The 19,955-nt window shown below is 37.2% G+C and overlaps 1 protein-coding gene across 3 annotated transcripts in view; it reads left to right on the top strand.

Annotated features, from left to right (window-relative positions):
* XIAP (X-linked inhibitor of apoptosis) overlaps positions 1-19,674 on the top strand; it is a 32,399-nt gene extending 12,725 nt beyond the window's left edge. For 2 of the 3 annotated variants that reach the window (XM_075184370.1, XM_075184371.1), the window contains exons 2-7: positions 1,315-2,202; positions 4,783-4,882; positions 5,452-5,530; positions 8,857-8,893; positions 11,062-11,250; positions 17,292-19,674. In XM_075184370.1, the coding sequence (XP_075040471.1) occupies positions 1,315-2,202; positions 4,783-4,882; positions 5,452-5,530; positions 8,857-8,893; positions 11,062-11,250; positions 17,292-17,485 (1,487 nt within the window). In that variant the 3' untranslated portion in view covers positions 17,486-19,674. The remainder of the gene's footprint in view (positions 1-1,314; positions 2,203-4,782; positions 4,883-5,451; positions 5,531-8,856; positions 8,894-11,061; positions 11,251-17,291) is intronic. The other variant, XM_075184372.1, reaches the window with a different exon arrangement.
* Positions 19,675-19,955: the final 281 nt, after the last annotated feature.

Below are 19,955 nucleotides of genomic sequence, written 5' to 3'. Positions count from 1 at the left end.
CGGAATTAGTGGCGCTATATAAATAAATGACGATGACTGTACCATGAATGTGGAAGGACAATTAAAACAAGATCCGTCAGAGAGATTTGTATATTGTGGTACTGTATAGTAGGCAGAAAGCGAATAAGCTAAGGTAATGCTTTAAGGAGAGTGTAAAAAAACTCAGAGCGCACTGCGTGCAATCTTCCCTTGTCCTGTGTGAGTAGTCTACTTTTTAAATAGTAGCTCTACTCATTATGGAGCTTGTCTCACAATATCTATACTCTATATAGTGTGGTAGCTGCTCGTCCATAATGTCATGAATAGCGGTGGGGAAGAGTCGATAGTAGTTGTTCCTTGTAACTGCAACACTTTTTATCGAGAGATGATATGTTAGTAATATATGGAAAACGACAATGGGCTTTCATTTCACCGTGTATCCTGGCTTATTAAAAGTGTTTTATCTTAATTTTTGTAATGATCACATCTCTTTTGTTTCTTGATGACTCTGTCCTGTTAGTACTACAATGGCTTTGAACAATGAGTGGGCTTAACAAGTCCAATAACATGATCATACCTTGCTCATGAAGAGGTTAAAGTGCCCCACCTCTTGGAAAGGGATGTTTTGCCAGAGACATGGGGTATTCCAAAATATGTACTAAATGTTTTCTTTAGCCTAGTTTTGAAATGAGCAGCAAAGTATGTGAACATTTTTTCTTGTTTGCATGCCTTGTGTGACAAATTTTTTGCAGTTGAGAAGCAGAAATGTTAAACATTTCTCTGTAAATGGCAAAATCACTAATAGTTCCTTTATGGTGATAAAGGACTAAGGGTAGACAAAATCTTGTACTTTGCTATCTTTTTTTTTTTTTTTTTTTCTATAATTGTATAGTATGTTCTTAATTAGCGTTCCTATAGAACTTTACCTTGCACAAAGTGTTTAATGGTTCTGAACGCAGTTGACACTCTAAATTGATGCAAGTGAGCTCATGTCAAAGTATGTATGTACAGGTGGATTTTCTATCATTATATTTTGAACTTTCATGTTAAATAGGTACCTCCTGTCTGTACAAAGCCTTAGTGACTCAAAATATACATGTTCTTCAGTAGAAGTACAGCACAGGATACACTATTTTGTTATATCCACTTTTCCCTTGATTGAGGTTTGCTTCTTTTTATAACTGTACAACATGGTCATATTTTTAATTTTATTAACAAGTTGCATTCCAGGTGATTTCTATGAATTGTTTTTATTACAATATAACTTTTATGGGCAAGGCAAATTAATATATTTTCTTATCTGCATATATATTTTTTGTTTTGTTGTTTATGTAGATAAACTTCTCTTTGAAGAGGAAATGACATGTAATTGTTCGAAAGCGCCAGATGCAGCTTATGACATGGAGGTGAACCAGGACTACTCTGATGAGTCGAATCGAATTTCATCATTTACCAATTTCCCAAGTAGCTGTCCCATCTCAGCTCCAGCATTGGCCCGTGCTGGCTTCTATTACACTGGAACCAAAGACCTAGTAGAGTGCTTCAGCTGTAAAGCCATGGTCGAAGGCTGGCAACATGGAGACACCGCAATTGGCAAGCATAGAAAAATATCCCCAAACTGCAAATTCATTAATGCATTTAACTTGAGAAGTGATTGCGTACAAACTCACGCACCTGTCAGTCAAAATACAGATCCCCACCTAGTAAATAATTGTGCAACCAATGATTTTAGCCACAAATCCAGTTCAGAAATACAAGCTGATTTCTTGTTAAGGACTGGAAGAGTTGTAGATGAATCAGAGCCAAAATACCCTAGATATATTAATATGTGTACTGAGGAAGCACGACTTAAGACATTTACTAATTGGCCAAGTTATGTGCGCTTAACACCAAAGGAGCTGGCAAACGCAGGCCTCTTTTACACAGGCAGTAATGACCAAGTCAAGTGTTTCTGTTGTGGAGGAAAACTGATGAATTGGGAACCCAGCGATGTGGCATGGACAGAACATCGCAAACACTTTCCTGACTGTTTCTTTGTTTTGGGTCGAGATGTTGGGAATGTGGCTTATGAATCCAATAATTTGTCTAGCAATACACGAAGAGGTTCCGAAGTTCCTGAACATCCAGCTATGGGTCAATATAAGACACGACTTGAGAGCCTTGCTAACTACTCCTATGCAGTCAACAAGGAGACACTTGCTAGAGCTGGATTTTACAGTACTGGTGAGAACATAACTTTTGTGCACATAGTAAAAATTTCACTTCAGTTCATAAGTAGATTGACGATTTCTGTAATTGGTGAAAAAGCTTTGGGAGAAATTCAGTTCCCTGGGATGTGCCATGGAATGCCTCCCCTGAATTCCCTATTGTATCGGTGGCATTTGATTGGAATGTGACTTTGGTCAAGTCCTGCCAAGCACCCAATATATTCTTCACATGTCAGTGCTTTGAGAATTTTCAGTGTTCTACAATCTGTATTTTTGTAACTGAAAGATCCCCAGGAGACACCAGCTATACTGCTAGTTTAGGGAGGAGATTTTTGTTGAAAAAATTACATTTTTGTTGCTTGTGAATGTGAGTTTGCAGGAACAAAGAAAATTAAATGGATTGTATCCTATGAATATTGGAAAATGTAGCCGAGGGTATGAAGGCTTTTTTGTGGTCCACTGTGAGACTGGATCCTTAACTACAACTCCTGCTCTCCTCATAGTTTTGTTTTTGCCAAAGTAATGGAAAAATGGCCTTCATGTTATGGTCTGAATGGTAATATAAATTACTGTCACTGACAAGTGTTACAACATTCATTCAGTGGCTTTACAGTTGTGCATTTTGTCATCTGGGGATCTTGTGGCCTACGGGATGTAGCATCTGATCGAATGCCACAATGTGGATTGAAGTTTTAATTGGCCAACGATTTAATTGGTGGCAGTTGGCTGTCCAAGTGATGAAGCCACATTCAAATTAACCTTTTAAAGCCACCAGTTCTCCTGTACCAAATATACTGGTTTATTGTCTAAAATTGTAATTCTGCTGGAACTCCTCATTCCTATTTTGTCAGAAACACCTAGACATTTGATAAAATATTGTTTTATGATGGAGTACAAGAATTCTAGAAATGAAGACCTTTGAACAGAAAGGCTATCAAAGAAGCATGGTTTTATAGCTGCTGCTGTTAGCCATTCCTTTTTTAACAATTGAATCCAGATTTTTACTTACATGTGGTGTGCTGTTCTCACATTCCACCCAGTCCGTAAAACACTCCAGTAGCCCCCATGCTATTCTGTATACTAGTAAAACAAGAGTACAGGAGCAATTTAGTTATGTACACAAATTTGAGGGACTTGTGTTCCTGTCTGTGAATGACAGATCCACATGGCTAGTTGGTTTTCTTCTCCCGTATACTAGTCTGGTGCGTCTGATTGAAACAGGCATAGCTGTTGTTGATGGCAATTCTTGTTATATAACCGCTAAATAGTAAGCATGCAAATATGCATTAACATCCAGATAGCTAGCATTTTTAACAGTTTGGCTCATACCAATTATATATGTACTAGAGAGGTGTGTTTTAAGTGGAGACATGGGGGTATATTTACTAAACTGCGGGATTGAAAAAGTGGAGATGTTGCCTATAGCAACCAATCGGATTCTAGTTGTCATTTATTTAGTACATTATACAAAATGACAGCCAGAATCTGATTGGTTGCAATAAGCAACATCCCCACATAGACTTTTTTTAAGTTGGAACTCTGATGGCCACACATTGGATGCCACTAATCTCCACATACTAGCCAAAATAAATTGTTAATCTAGAAATAAGTAAGGATTAACAAACAAGTTATAATCATTTCTTACAAATTTTAAATATTGTGGGCCTCCTTTGTAGGTGGATGCATATACACTCAGAATGTAAATGGGGAAACGACTCATGGAAAAATGCTTCTTTACATGCACATATTGGGTTGGACCCATCTCAAGATGCATCCTGCTAAAACACTGAATTTATGCTAGGTGTACATCAGATGTAACAACGCTAATGAATTAAGTACAGTCAGCTAGAGTGGTCAATACGCAATCAGCCAGCAGCTAGCTAGAACTTCTGATAGTTATCATCATTGAACCGGCAAGAGTTACGCCTCCTAAATGAAGTCCACGTCTAGTTGTTTCTCAAGTGAACACGCCTTTACTGTACTCAGTAAACTTTTTGCTTGCCCCATTCCTCCTTTCCAGGCATCAGGAAAGCAAGACTGCAATACACAATGGGTATATGCATTTTTGATGGGCATGCATGTGTATCTTATGGGAAAAATAGCAAAACATATGTACAGCCAACTCTAAATGAGACACTGTAGTGTTCTCTCCAGCGCCTATTTCCCGGGTGCTCCACCCGGCTCTTGGAGCCAAACAGAGTCCTATTATAATAGAATAAAACATTGTTTCTCCAATTAGAGAAGGCACTATGTGAGCACTGCAGCCAGCAGTGTGTGTTAGATCACTGACCACCAGTCTGACCAATCCTAGCTGGCGTAGGCAATTACCTCCAACATTTTTCATTAGTATTGCAACTGCCCCCACCCAGCTGCTTAATTCCACCCGGCTGGCAAAATTGTCTGGGGAAAACACTGCACTGTTTTATTTCTCCTTTATTCACGGTGTTGGGCATATATTTGTACATGCTAGAATTTAGGGCAGACTGGTGGTTTTTAGAAAGTCCCATGTGCAGGGCAAGAGGCAATCACTAGATACAAAAGTTGATGTAAAATATACAGTTTTTCACAATATTAACATATTGTCTCTGTACTATAGGTGGAAATGATGCAACAAGATGCTTTTATTGTGGAGGGGAATTAAAAGATTGGAAAGTAAAAGATGATCCATGGGAATTGCATGCCAGGTGGTATCCAGGGTAAGACACACAATTGATCTACATAATAACTTCATAGACAATCCTGGCTTACCCAAACAAGCCCTTTCAGAGGATTTTGCAGTGTTGCGTTGCTGATGAAAAGAGGTAAGGGCTTGGGGATTATTGATTTTGTGCCAGCGCTGATTCACTGTTTAAATGTACAATGTGGGGACATACCTTATTAGATATATTACCTGGAACAAACCGTACTTGACCGTATTGTGTATGTATAGGAGAAGTCTTCTAAAGTAACCCTGATCCTTGTCTCTCAAGACTCCTCCTCCACCCATTTGCACAATTCTGGCCTCCAAGTGGATCTGCGATGATGCAAAAAATACATACTTCCATATTGCATGAACACAAAATTCATAATCTAGTGAGCAAGAATTGAATGAAGTAACTACTCGCGACATTATTTGGGGCCTGGGCTACCAGAGCAAGTCTGTATGTACTGCTATGTGTAAAATATTTGTCTTTTGGTAACGAGAGGGTTTTACTGATATGTTTTATTTTCCGCTGACCATAAATATGCTCAAGCAACTTGTGTTTTTTTTTTCTTGTTACTGCAGATGCAAATTTCTAGTTGATGAAAAAGGGCAACACTTTATTAATAATGTACAGTTGAACAGAACTCTGCCAAACAAACTGGTAAGTTTTATTTATTTTTTTTATTTAACTTTTATAAATAATTTCAATTCCTAACAAAGAGAACAGTCTGTTCTTTGCACTCTGCCTGTGACAATTGTACTTTTCTGTGAGCAATCAAATTCCACACCTCCCTAGGGCGTGATGTGGTCATACCACTTTTTACAAACCCTTCATTGTTGAGTAAAATTTAACCAATAAATACAGGTGTCTAACTGGTTTCCATTTTATAAAATGTATCTTCCATCTATTGCTGAGCCTGCTTTCATACCGGTATCCTGTGTGTGTTGACTAACAGTTTATAGCGAACTTTGAGGGTTTTTATTTTTCCATTTGACCAAACCTTAAATGCTGATGTGATCTCTTTAAGGAACATTAAAGCCTAAATTTAATTTTCTTTTTTCCACGTTTGGTGACACTGCTAGCTTGTGGGCTCAGATGGGCTTGTGCCGGTGCAGACACTTCATTTGAATCTGTGAAACGTGTTAGAATTTTAAGCCCCACCCCTTTCTATATTCTTCCACCAATTGCTTTTTTTTTTTTTTTAAATAAAGTGCCCATGGAGTAGAGCTCTTTTACAAGGGTTAATTTATATACTGTTAGCGTTACTGTAGGCACCGCGGTATGCAGGAGCAGGATGACAGATGTTGGAACAGACTCCTTCAATGCTGTTTCCCCTGCTCTTGCGCCAAGATGGAAGAATTAAGTGACTTGTTTTTTTACAAGATGGCCAGTTGACTGAAATTGGCTTCTGTTAAGATTTTGGCCCTCTCTTCTTTTGAAAGGCATTGTTGGGTGTTAAGCCTGAGTTTCGGGCTTTTTCACTGAGGGTTCTACACATTCAACTGCCTTATATTTCACCAATAGCTCCATGGAACCTAAACTTAGTCTACTTGGCATTACAGCGACTGCCATTCAAGCCTTTCATATCCGTTGATGGCAAATTCCTTACTTGGAAAGTGCCATTGTTACTGCCTATTGCTGCGCCAAGAAGGGTGTCCGAATTGGCTCCCTGTTTTTCAGGTCACTATTCCTGGTTTGTTTTTTTTTGTTTTTTTTACACTGACAGAGCTGTCCTGTGAACCAAGCATTTGTTCTAGCCCAAAGATATCGGTATCCCTGCCTGACAACAACAATTGGCTTTGGGAGTTGAAGACACTCTCCATCTGCTGAATGTGGTCAGAGCCCTCCGGAATTAAGTAAATAGAATATCATCCTAGCATAAGACATCGCAAAGCCTTCTGGTTCTTTTTGACACACTAAGGAGAGACTAGCCAGCAACAAACAGTTGCCAGATTAATTAAAGCTATGTTCCGATAAACTTATATCTGTAAGAGACTTTCCTGGTCCTCGCTCCTGTTCCCAATCTCAGCTGCCGCTCTGTACATCCGGGCGGCGCACAGCTGCGGTCATGTTACACAGGGACGGGAAATTTTACTTCCCCTCTCCTATATCAGGAATGCTGTGACTCTGCCTGTGTCAGAGCAACAGGTTCACTACCTCAGCGGCTGGCTCCCGTATCTCTAATTTCTGCATTCATTCTGGCTGCCTGTGTATGACCTTGGTTTTGTCTGACCCTGCTTCTAGATATTCCTCGTGCTGCTAGGCTCCTGTGTACCAGTTCTGGCATTACCTCTGACTAGTTTTCTGGGCTTCCCTTTGGTGTTGCGCTTCTCCTGTGTACCAGTCCTGGCTCTTCCTTATTGACTACGGCTTTGGAATCTCCTGTCTACTTTGCTACTAGCTGCTACTGTCCAGCACTCTCTTCCGGATTTGTATTCCTGGTTCTGACTCGCTACTGTTGCTACCCTCCGTCACTTCTCTTCCATGTCTGGAGACCAACCTCTAGGGTCCTCCATCAGCAAAATCCATCCTGTCTTGCGGGGGTTCTTGGTGAAGACTGGGGTGTTCGTTAGACTCCATGCCTTAGGAAGGTCAGTGCTAACCCAGACTGGTAGAAGGCTTCTGGTAACTGTAACAATATTTCCATGGGAAACCAGTTATTTAAAACATTGCATCCCTCTACCAGATCGGTGATTGCTTTCTGGGCGGTGCGGCATGGCACTTCGGTTGACAAATTGTATCAGTCAGCAACCTGGTCCTCTGTCCATACATTTACAAAATTCTACCTTTCTATGTATTTGCATCCAAAGAAGCTAGCTTTGGACTGAAAGTCTTGGGCACAGCTGTGTCTGAACTTACCATCCCCCTAGGGGGGCAGTTTTAGAATGTACCATGAAGCTGTGTTTTCTAAAATGTAAGAAAGAGAAAAAATTATTTTTATACTTATGTTCTCTGATTCTATTTGGAGTATACTACATTCCCACCCCTTTTTATGCTCTGTTTGAGGTTGAGTGTTGTTCCGATTGAGCGTTATCTTGTTTGATTGGTCTTTCAGTTGTATATTATAGGGCTTTCTTAGTTTAAAAAATAAAAACTGATTATCCATTAAGTACCTACTCTAGCACAAGCCCTCTGTGCTTTCAAGGTAGCAGTGTCCCTAAATAAAATCTGAGAATTGGGTTTAACGTAAGTATCAAAATACTATTTTACCCTTGTTTGCTTTTGGATTCTTCATCTGTAAATGATAAATTATGTGCAATAGCCATGTGTGGGAGTTATTTAAGATAGAAGTTAGGCGTTTATTTTTTCAATAGCATTGCGTTTGTCAGGGGAGAGATTTGATCAGCTCTTCCCCCCCCTCAATAGCTGGTTATTCCTGATTGAAAATGTACACAATTTATCATATTTATACCCTATTTTGAATTAATATAAAAAAATTCAAAAACCTAAGGAATTTGTGGCCAAACTAGCAGTATAGTAAAGTGTTTTCTGTACTGGAATACTGCAGGGTCCCTCAAACTTAATAAACATATTTGATCAACCTCCCACTCGAACTTTCAAGTTTAAGTAGGGAAGCCTTCAAAACTTCCATCAGTTTTTCACAGTGAGGGGCAACGTGAAATAGCTGGACCTGCATTGCCTTCAGTCTTTAAATGGACTGCACAGAAGGAGAGCACACTGCACTCCCTCCTACAACGGGTATGCCGTGTGGTCTCCCTGCACTGTGCAGAGGAGGTCTCCTGATGCAGAAGTTGGCTGCCTCTGTTCTGATAAGATTAGAAGCAGCCGACTTGGGGGGTGAGGGGGGGCAGGGCACAGGTGAAGGCTTGGTGGGACACTGGCGGCCTGAGAGGGCATGTTGCCCACGACTGGTTTATCATGAATGAACTGTATTCAGTTCTGTTAGTCTGATGTTTTAAATTATTATTTATTTTGTATTTCGTTTTGTCTTTTTTTTTCTTTTTTTTTTTTAATTCTTCTTTTAGGCAAGTACTACTGACATACCACCTGCTTTACCTGAAGGTAACTGTAACTTTATTATACATAATTTTATTTATGCATGCCAATGATTACTTTTACCGTATACAGGTAAAATGATGTCTAAAACCTGATTTATATAGCTGTTAAACAGTCCCCTGATATCCGTCCCTGGCTAGTAAAAGCCATTTTGAGTATACCACAGCGTACATGGCTTTCTTTAGCAATCGGTTATGCCGGGAATGCAGGCATTTTTATCATATTAGAAGATCATGCAAACTGACACCCAAGTGCTGTCACAGTCCAGGCCTTATCTTGCATGAAAAATAATTTCTAGTGAGCTTATCGCCAGGAACTAAACTTCTCCAATTCATAATTGTCACGAGCTAGCTATATGCTTTTGGCAAGATGTATCTGTTTTGATTGGAATAACTTTGAAATTACTTTGTTGTTGTTAGTTTACACAAGCACATTTTAGATTATTTAGAGAAAACAAGGTGGAAAATATTAATACAGCAAAGAAAAAGATCTATTTGGCACACCATAGGTCTAATTGAATGATAAAATGATTATATAAAAGTATAGTGATAAAATTAAAATTTTAAATTTGATCAGTAGTGCAGCTGTAATATGGGGTGTGTGAGGCCCCACTCAATGAGGCAAACTGTAAGCAAAGAACAGTTACAGCGCTGCAACTGGTCAAAATATAATCATGCAAAATACAATGCTGAAAAGGTATATTAGATAACATATATTTATAGATAAACAGTATCACATCTAAATAGATGAAAGGGTATCTTAAAAATACACATATAACACACTTAAAAAAAAAAAAAATGACTAAATGTAAGCTCAAGTTGAAAAACACAAACAAGTGTAAGTTGTAATAACAACGCTGTTCCAATAACTTTGAAAAATGATAAAACTCAAGAACTCCTTTGATCTCCAAGATCACTAATGAGAGTTCAACTAAGAAAATGACATGTAGAGACTCTTAAGGAAAATCATGGCGTGCTGATGTAAATGGATAAAATGAAGTCTTTCAATATTATCCAAAGGTGCACATTTTGTGATGAGTCATCCAAGTACTTAAATAAAATATAATAATCCAATTCCAGTTAGATATTGCACTTTAATGAAGAACTTGTATTACCTGACATGCAGTTAATCCATCAGGCCGCTTGCTGTGGCACGTCATTAGTACTGTTCCAGTCTGCAAATGTTATGTTTTGTTTCCTTCAAATATGTGGACAATACAAAGGATATTTGGGCCACTTCACACAATTGATGTTTGTAATTCCGTAATTAGAACTCCTTGCACACTTTCTGCAAGTGATTTTTTTTTTCTAAAGGTCTCGGTCAGTCATTAAAATGAATAAAAACAAAATGAACTTCCAATTTAGTAGAACAGTGTGTAGATCTTTACGCTGACGTGATTCATTACCTAAATAGTAATTTCTTCAGAGGAAAAATACAGCAATACTATGAAAAGTCCAGCTCACAATGACCTCTGACCGGCTTGAATGAACGACAGGGCTCTAAAGAGGTTATAAACTGTTCCCACCACATATTTTTCCATTTGTTTTATAATTTATTTAGAACTATGAGAAGACTGTTTCTTTGCACGCCTCTCCTTTTGGCTATTAACAAACTCACACATTCAGTTTAAATTATATTTAATAGAAATTGATATAGCTGAGTAAATGGATATGATACTGGCAAGACTTGGTGCCAACTTCACTACCTTGAGTCTACCTTTCGTTGATGGCCTAGTGATGCAATGCTTTGTCAAGTGAAGCCTAAATTATTCAGTTAAAACACTGTTTGCCATCATCAGAGTGCCAGGAACTCAATTAAACAGTTCATGATGTCTCCACTGTAACCACAGGCTGTCTTTGGTCCCGTTTTCCCAGCACCTACATGTGAACGAGCCTACACCCTCTACATTCCAGCTAGCATTTGAGTGTTTCTTAATAGTAAAAAGGCATATTAAATGTATTTGTCAGAATCGCCAAAATGCCCCATGATCATTATCAGTTGCAACATATGAGACTGTCAGTCCAGCAGTGACCCTGTGCATTAGTCAGGCAGTGGAAAGTTGCGCTTGTGGGTAAGCCTGGATAGAGTCATATATATTTTTCTTTACAATTATGCATTTTTTTTATCTGACCATTCCTTTGTCAGGCAATTAACAGAAATGCATCTCTCTCTAGACAGTGAATTAATGAAGAACTCTTTGGTGATTAATGCACAGCAAATGGGATTTCATCTGGAAGAAATTAAGAAACTCATGTTAAAACGAATAGAAAATACAGGAGAAAATTACAAATCAATGGAGGTTTTGATCTCTGATTTATTAAACTCTCAGACCGAAAATGGGGATGCGAAGCACATAGAGATCGGTAAGGGTATACTGGCGGGATTTAGGGATTCTGTTTTCTAGAGGATTTCTGCTCCACGGTTCCTTCATGGTACAGCATAAAAATAATGTTTTGCTGTATGCTAAAGACTCACTGAAATCTATATACAAATTTACGTTATGTGAAAATGCTGCTATCATTCAAAATAATATATAGATGCATTTCAGACATGGACATATTTCATAATGGGATGTGTATTTTGGGAGGAGCCCCTTTTTCTATTTCATTGTTTCTCAAACTTTGCTGCATGTGCTCGATGGGACACGTTCCAGGAGTTCACAATATTACATGCAACTAAAAAAACGTGTATAGATATATATAATGCACTTTGCAAGCATGGTGGTTTGACCTGACTGCATGCTTGCACTAAAAATAGAACAGATATCATTGAGCCTAAAGTAAGCATGCCTCTTCCCCCCCCCCCCCCCCCTCCTTCTATACCAGCAAGCTTTAATATGCAGCATCCTGGCACATTGGATTTTACTGCACACTATTGTATGAACTGGGTTTAGTGGACAGGCATTGGGATCAATGGTCTTGATGTCCGCTCTATTTTCAGTGCACTCTGCAGGCAAATGAGTGTGGTTTGACTGCAGTCAAATGTACTTTAGAGCTGTGGTGTGAAAGGACCTTTACAATGAATTCAAATAAACAAAGACAACATATGGACACTATAAAGACCCTAGTGTGATGACACTATGCTGCAGATCTCACACAGCAGGATCTGGATCTGCCAGAAAGTTCAAACAGAGATGACCAAAGTAGAGAGAGCGCAAAGCATAGGGTATGTAAAAATACAATTTATTGCCCTTACATATAATTGATATCAAATATAAATACAAAATATTAAAACTGGTAATAAAAATACTGAAAAGTAGTCAGAAAAACAGTCCTCTATAAGATCCCAGTGTATTTAGTATGTTAGATAAATTATCTTTAATATATAGGCAACATCCAGAGATATGATAACCAAAATTTCACCACTTGTACAAGTTATTGAATGAAACAGTCCTTTACTTGGCAATGAGAGACAAATGCATTTGCACTGAAAGAATAGCACACTTGGTGCAGAGTATACAGCTCAGCGTTCATATATAGTACACTTCCATCGATATACTTATCTCTTCAATCCGCCTTTAAAATGTCAGAGGCACTGTCAATCAGTTCCAGTGTGACAATCCAATGTGAGATATTCCCCTTGTTGCTGGTACCATGTAGAGAACTAAACCCCGGGGTTATTTGGAGGACTTGCACCGAACGGATCAACAAATCACCTGACACATTTCTCGGCTGATAGCTGTTTCATCAGAGGTATGTATAGCAACATCCAATGCGGACTCTGTTCATATAGAAAAGGTAGCAATCACGTGAGTTCCAATCACCACTCGGGCTCCAGTAAGTCACCTGGGTGGAAAAAATCAATCAAGGCCCGATGGATTCCGTGAGTTGGATATCCAAATCATTCAGGGTCACCAATCTTTACTCCAAATCATATAAAAAAAATAATCATAATACATAACAATGCATAGTTTCATAACATATCATCATCATCATCAACATTTATTTATATAGCGCCAGCAAATTCCGTAGCGCTTTACAATTGGGGACAAACATTAATAAGACAATACTGGGTAATACATACAGACAGAGAGGTAAGAGAACCCTGCTCGAAAGCTTACAATCTATAGGACAATGGGAGTTAGAAACACAAGGGCATGTGCTACATCATATTGCACAATGGACCAGCCAGACTACAAAGGTAAAAGTACTGAGTGGGCTGTGTGTGTTGCAATGTTGGTCAGAAGGTTGTTGTCTTGCGTTAGCAGTGTAGAGGATGGCACTAGGGTAATCTAGGGAAATTAAGATGATGGTTGAGGAATATCATAACCTTGTCTGAAGAGGTGGGTTTTCAGTGAACGCTTATAACATAATACAATAACCGTTATAATCCACAAGTCTATCCATTTTCTCAAATTTCCAAGAAAATAAATAAAACAGTACATTGTCATCAAGTCATATTAAATATAAAAAAACAAACATCGTATAGCAAAATATGAAAATTAATATTAATCCAAGGGTTATTGATTAAAAGCAATAATAATAACAAAATCGCCACATTCCCAGATAACAAATGAATAAATATAAACTCATCCGAAGGGAGGGATGTATAGGAACGGTATTGGTTATTCTCAATCCTACCGCAATATCAAAAAAACATATATATGTATAAATTATAAGGGACCACACAAGTCTCCTAAAATAATACAATAGCCATCACATTAGCAATGTGACATAGGGCAAGCTTGTTATTATTAATAATAATAATAATAATAATAATACTCCCAAAAAATGTATGACTATAGGACTGCTTTAAAAGTATAATATACGCAAATCCACAGACAAGGAAGTATAAAGGTATAATGATCACAAATAAACCCACTCTTACGGTATAATAGTCCCATACTGTAGACTTATGTGCTTGAATAAGAAACTTCAAATATTGTTCAGTTCTATAGTATCGTTTAAACCAAAGGGCATGAGGGTTTTAAGCCTAAAACTCAAAAAGACTTCACGGTTACAGAGAATATTGAAATGATCTCCCCGTCTCTTGGTTAAACTAACCTGTTCTAGTTTGCGGATCTTTATGCCCTCAAGTTTCCCTTTCTGACACTCCTAAACATGTGAAGCCAAACTGTGCGATTTCATTACTTTCATAATAATTTGTCGATGTTCTTGAAATCTTAAACCCACTGGACGAATGGTACAACACACTTACTGGATGCCACATTTACAATTGATAAGATACACCAGCTCATTTTGGTAAACCGAAGTAGGATCTTTATCAAGTCTAGTATATAAAGAACCATTATTTAATTGCCTTAAGGCCTCAGCATGATAATCACTGACATCCTGGATAACAAGACCTCCCCCCTTTATCAGGGGATTTAATTATAATATTAGGATCAGTTGTTAAGACTATTATGGCTTTTCTTTCCAACAATGTTATATTGTCCCTGAGGGGTTCTTTGGTAGGTCTGACTACTCTTCAGTATTTTTATTACTAGTTTTAATATTTTGCATTTATATTTGATATCAATCATATGTAAGGACAATAAATTCTATTTTTACATACTGCTTTGCGCTCTCTCTTTACAATGAATAACTGCAGACCTTTTATTTATTTACAGATATAAATCGACACTTGGGGGGGAATTCAGTTGACTGCATTAGTCTTGAGAGTAACGCGGCCCGCGCACTATTGCCATTAGTATGGTAATGTTAACGCAGATTTCTGCTCGCTGCTCTCAGTACGGTAATTTCAATGCTTATTTTTGTTCGCAGCTCTACCGATAACATTGCGCTCTATTACCGTGGTAACTGTAATAGGGCGCGGGCTGCATTACTCTCATGAGTAACGCAGCCAATTGCTTTCCCCCTTGTTAAATGTTTCCAAAGTACTCGTGTATAATAAGTATTTCAATGCATAAAGTTGTCCTTGGTAAAAATGTAAAGACCTTATTTAACAGCAAAAAACAAAATAAATAAAAACCCAACTTTTTATTAACCGCATCAAATCGCTACAAACTGGAAACATGTGAAAATCCTACACTTAGGATTAATGAAGCAATACAGTACAATATAACAAACACAAGTTTATGTGTATGTGACTGGATCACGTATAAATAATTTGTGGTATAAATTTATTTAAAGGAAATAGCGCAGTGCGCTTATTTATATAATTGCCAATGCACTTATTTTTTATATGCATATATTTTGAGATAGGAAATCGTTATTTCTGGGACCAGGGTAGAAAATTAGTTTTTTCTGTTTGAACCTTTCTAGAGGAAATGCGTTATTTCTGATGTATATATCTGATACAATAAGCCTTTGTTTTGAAAGCCTTTTGCATATCTTGGTGTAAGGAAATGCTTTGTTTTGGATTGTACCTGTCTTTGGGAATGTATATTCTGCGACTGTCTAAAGAAAGGATTCATGTTGATTGGATCTTTTGATGTGTGAGGGTTCACTTGAAGACAGGAAGGTTTAATTAAAGATATGCTGCTAGATTTCCTGTTTCTAAAAACAAGATGCAGGACATCTCGGCGTTTCTAGAATTTCACAGATAAGTGTAAATATTGTTAGCTTTGCAATGCATGTAAATCTATATTTTGGTAAACAGGTTACATCGTGATTCTAAAAATAGCCTGTGTCTAAACTATAAAAGGAACTGGCTTGTATTGAAAACTTGTTCTTCTGATTTCATCTGACCTTAGCACTGGTACCTTCAGCCAGTGTGAGAGCAAATAAACATCACTTGCTTCAAAGACCTGCTTGGAAATATATTCAATATTGCTGTATTCTTGTGACCTGCAGATTAGACCCTAAATCTAATCCATTCTCCGGCTGTTTCTGAGGTTGGACCTATCTTTTCCGATACCACTGCTCTGCCTGCTACCCTGCAGCCCTGGTCAGTGTGATAGGCCAGGGATAATCCATCCACAGCAATCCTGATCCATAGTAAGAGCTCAGGAGTACCAACCCAGGTACACCAGTAACGTGAGCTAATTGTTAAATTGAGTCTGGGTAACCCAAGTATTATAAAAGAAATTAAGCAGATGAATTCCATCTCATAAGTGCACCAGATATTTTTTCTGAGGGCCTCTATGGTTGGTGGGTTCTGGTTTTTCAGGAGTACTTGGTAAACTTTTATGCAAACTAAAGAGTGGTTTAGTTGAAAAATATTTTGACGATTTAAATGCTTTAGAGGATAATTGGTAACAAAAGTATTGATAAACCATGTCCAATTTACACCAAACTTCCTGATCTGCTTAGAGACCTTATCATTCTCCTGTGGGTGCTTTTTCTCTATTCATTGTAAAGGAAAGATACATTTTGAAAAATGTTCAAATTCTTGCACTCCCATGTATGCGATAATAGAACCCATGCAAGTGTTTCCATGTTGAAAATGGGGAAAATTATAGGTCATTCTCCCATCCTTGAAATATTCGTGTTCACTTACAAGCTGTTTTCGCTTTATAGCAGCTTTGTAGCTCTTCTTATAGAACAGCTTTTTCTACTCCCTCCAAATGCAGTATTAATATGAGAAATGTTTTTTCAGCACCTCTGTTGATTATAACATATGGGGAATTAATGTAGTGACTAGCAGAATGCAATATATAACAAGATTGTGTTTGTGAGGCATGTGCTGTGGTTTATGAAGATTGGAAGTTGATGGTTCCAGCTTGCAATTACTCATTGATGATTTTGACAGGATGCTGGTACTCCTTGCAACTTTAAATTGTTACACCTATAAAATCTTTGTGTCATATAGCTGTTATTTAGGGATTATAGATGGAGACTTTTTGTACACTGTTCACATATTACATTATATACTTGTCACAATCATTTGTTCTGAAATGAACAGTTTTATGTCGGTCTAAATGGGGGAGCATTGTAAGTGAAGTTCGGTAATAAGAGATGATCCATCTGTTTTTTGTTACTTCCCCCATTTGTAACATTCAGTTTTAACTTACCATAGATGAAAGTGCAACTTCCTAATACTTAGTACCATTACTTATTGGTATGAATTTCTGTGTGGTTCCCTGCAATGCCCAAATTCACTATATACTATTTAAAAAAAAAAACATGACTAAATGAGGCACAGTTGCCAGTTTTACACGTGGATGCAGAAATCTCCATTTACATCACTGAGAGAGATGTGTTGCCAATCGATGTATTTCCATATAAGTCATTCTGTGTACTACTTATTCCCCCACAACATTTGTACCTGGTATTGTAATTAAAGTTGACCTTCTAAGCTTTATGCGTTTGATAAGTCAGACTGTCCACTTAGTACATTGAACAACATTCTCTTCTGAGTGAAATGGGTTCTTGGGGAGCTGTGTTTTTTTTTTTTTTTGTTCTTGTAAGTACATAGAGCACTAGGCACCATGTAGTAATACAATTAAACAATACCAGAGGACCCGGTAGCTGTAATAATTATTGTGTTTTGCATTTTACAGAGAACAGTATAGAAGAGAAATTGAGAAAACTGGAAGAGGAGAAAATTTGCAAAGTTTGCATGGACAAAGCTGTGTCTATTGTGTTTATTCCATGTGGCCACTTAGTGGCATGCTCTGACTGTGCTGAGGTTCTTGACAAATGTCCCATATGTTGTACTATCATACAAAGACGACAAAAAATTTTCATGTCTTAAAGGATGGCTATCATTAATTTTAAAATAAAATAAAAGGTTAATCGGAATAATTTACAAATGCCTTTTCTTCCTTACTTGCAGCATATGTTTACTCTCCTGTCTCATTGACATGTATAGGTGTTGGGCACTTGGGGGCCAAGTGAAGTTATGCAGATATTCCATTACACCAACAGATCAGATATCGGTTATTCCCTCTGTAAGTATGACACCTAGCTCGATGAGGCAGACCAGTAAACATTGAATGATCGTAGATTTTCTTTCTAGTTTCATGATATTAGTGTTTTAATCCAGTTTCTCATCTGGTTTTGCAGCAGAGTTAATTGTTAAAATAGTCTTTTGTTGAAATGCTAATATTTTAAGATTTGCCTCCGAAACATACATGTCTCCTCACTTAGACAGGCAGTTAGTCTTGTGACGAATGCTTCACTTGTTCATAATGTGTACAAAGACTAAATTATTTACCCAGTGAGCTCCACAACTTTTTTAACAAAACACTGAAGGTAATGCATTCTTTACAGTTAGTATAAAATTGTACTTTATTTGCTGTGTAGAACTAGCAAACTAAGAGCAGGTTTCTCAAACAATTGTCGGAGGCTCTGCTTTTCCTGAGTCCGTACATACTTTTCTCCACAATGGAGATGGATAACATCTAAAATATTGGGAATCTTTTTTTATTTATTTTTTTCTACACATCCCTACATTTGGGAACACTGGGTCTTATTAGAAGACTTATAAGTAAGATGGGTCTGATTTGGTGGGTCCTGATTAGCTTAAATAATGTCACGTGGCCTTCAGGACTGGGATGCATAAGATTCTTGAAAGTCCTGACTCAAAACAAAAGAACATTTTAGGATTTTGACAGTACATTTGTGTGACTGCTGCTTAAACAGTTTGATTCAGGATTCAAATCTAGTCACATTAAATTACACCATTTTGTTAATGTAATAGATTTCAAAATAGCAATTGTTATCTTTATGCAAAGTATATATAAATGATATCACATGGAACAAATCATGTTTTTAGTATAATTTCATACATATTATTGTATATACATGATAAGGATCTGTTGTCTGGAATGTTTTACACTTTGGGTTTGCAGATAAGGAGTTCTGCATTTAGAGCACCATGCCTGAAGAGTTACATGCATACATTACTCCTAATATTACTACAGCTCTAAACTGCCTTTAATTGGATATTGCTGTAGATGTCATTTTCATATTAGAGAGGTGTTCCAGTTATTTGCTGGGATATTTGACAGATTAACTAGAAGTACCACACTTTTTCCCGGTAAGAAAAGCTGGACAACTATACTGGAGCAACGCAATCCATGCAAAAGTTTCCACAAACTCTGGGGTCAAACAAAGGCATTATATGGTTTACTGTAATTATGCAATTTAGATTATTTTCTGAATTACAGAATGCAAGATGCCATGGTTCATTGTACATTGAACTTGGTGTTATGTGCATTTGCCCTATAAAGAGCAATCTGGCATTTACCTTGTTAGTATTTACACCCAGAAACATGATTGATCAGTAATGAGTAGTAAATATATTTTGTTGCTTAACCTATATTGTCATGTACATGTTTTAAAATATATATTTTTTTGTTAAATATTTCTTTTTAAAAGTAATGTGTATATTTTATTGGAATGATGCAATAATTGTAAATTGGTTTAATCAGAATATGATCCTGTTGATTTGTAATGTCCGTTCATGTTATTCATACGTCTGTACATCTGCTGTTATACATTTTTTTTGTTTGCTTACTTTGTGACCTCTGCAGTACAATCGCACAATGAACAAAATCATTTTTTTTATTATTATTGTGTAGCCTATGCCAACCAATCTGATTTTATTTCTTGTTATAACTATTATTCCTGCACCACATGTTTATAAATATGCATGAAAGTGTGTTCTGAGATAAATTATCAATTGGTTGATGCACTACAGTAGTATAGCAGTGTAGTATTCAAAATACTGACTTATACCTGGGTGCCCCATTTACTGTATAATCTAACCTGCATAGATCAATAGAGGACACCAGAAGAAGTAAATCAATTTACTTTAAACAATTACTAGAGTAACACTTTTATTTAAAGTAAATGTATGTTTTAGCATAAAGGCAGCATTTGGCTACTTGGTAAATAATTATGTTTTCTAATACACAAGATTAAATTACTTCGCATTCAGTCTATTCCATTTGTGTCCACTAATCTTACCACTAAATTGTCAGGTATTTTTCAGCAGAAAGCATACACAAGAAAATGCTGTGTTGTGTCCAACTGTAAATTGGAGAAGAGACAGAGAGATCCACTGAGACATGAATTTATTTTTCCTAACCTGAGAAACAGACACTACAACTATGAAAGGGTTTAACCTATGCTAATTACCTAGTTACATGCATCCAAATAATCTGTTTCAAAATGTAGTTTTGGACTTGTGATTTGTGTTCATTTAAACATTTGCTAGT

The sequence above is a fragment of the Mixophyes fleayi genome, chromosome 9 (assembly GCF_038048845.1).
Source record: "Mixophyes fleayi isolate aMixFle1 chromosome 9, aMixFle1.hap1, whole genome shotgun sequence".
NCBI lineage: Eukaryota > Metazoa > Chordata > Amphibia > Anura > Limnodynastidae > Mixophyes > Mixophyes fleayi.
Note: the sequence above shows the minus strand (reverse complement) of the source record. Positions and strands in the feature narration are given on the sequence as shown.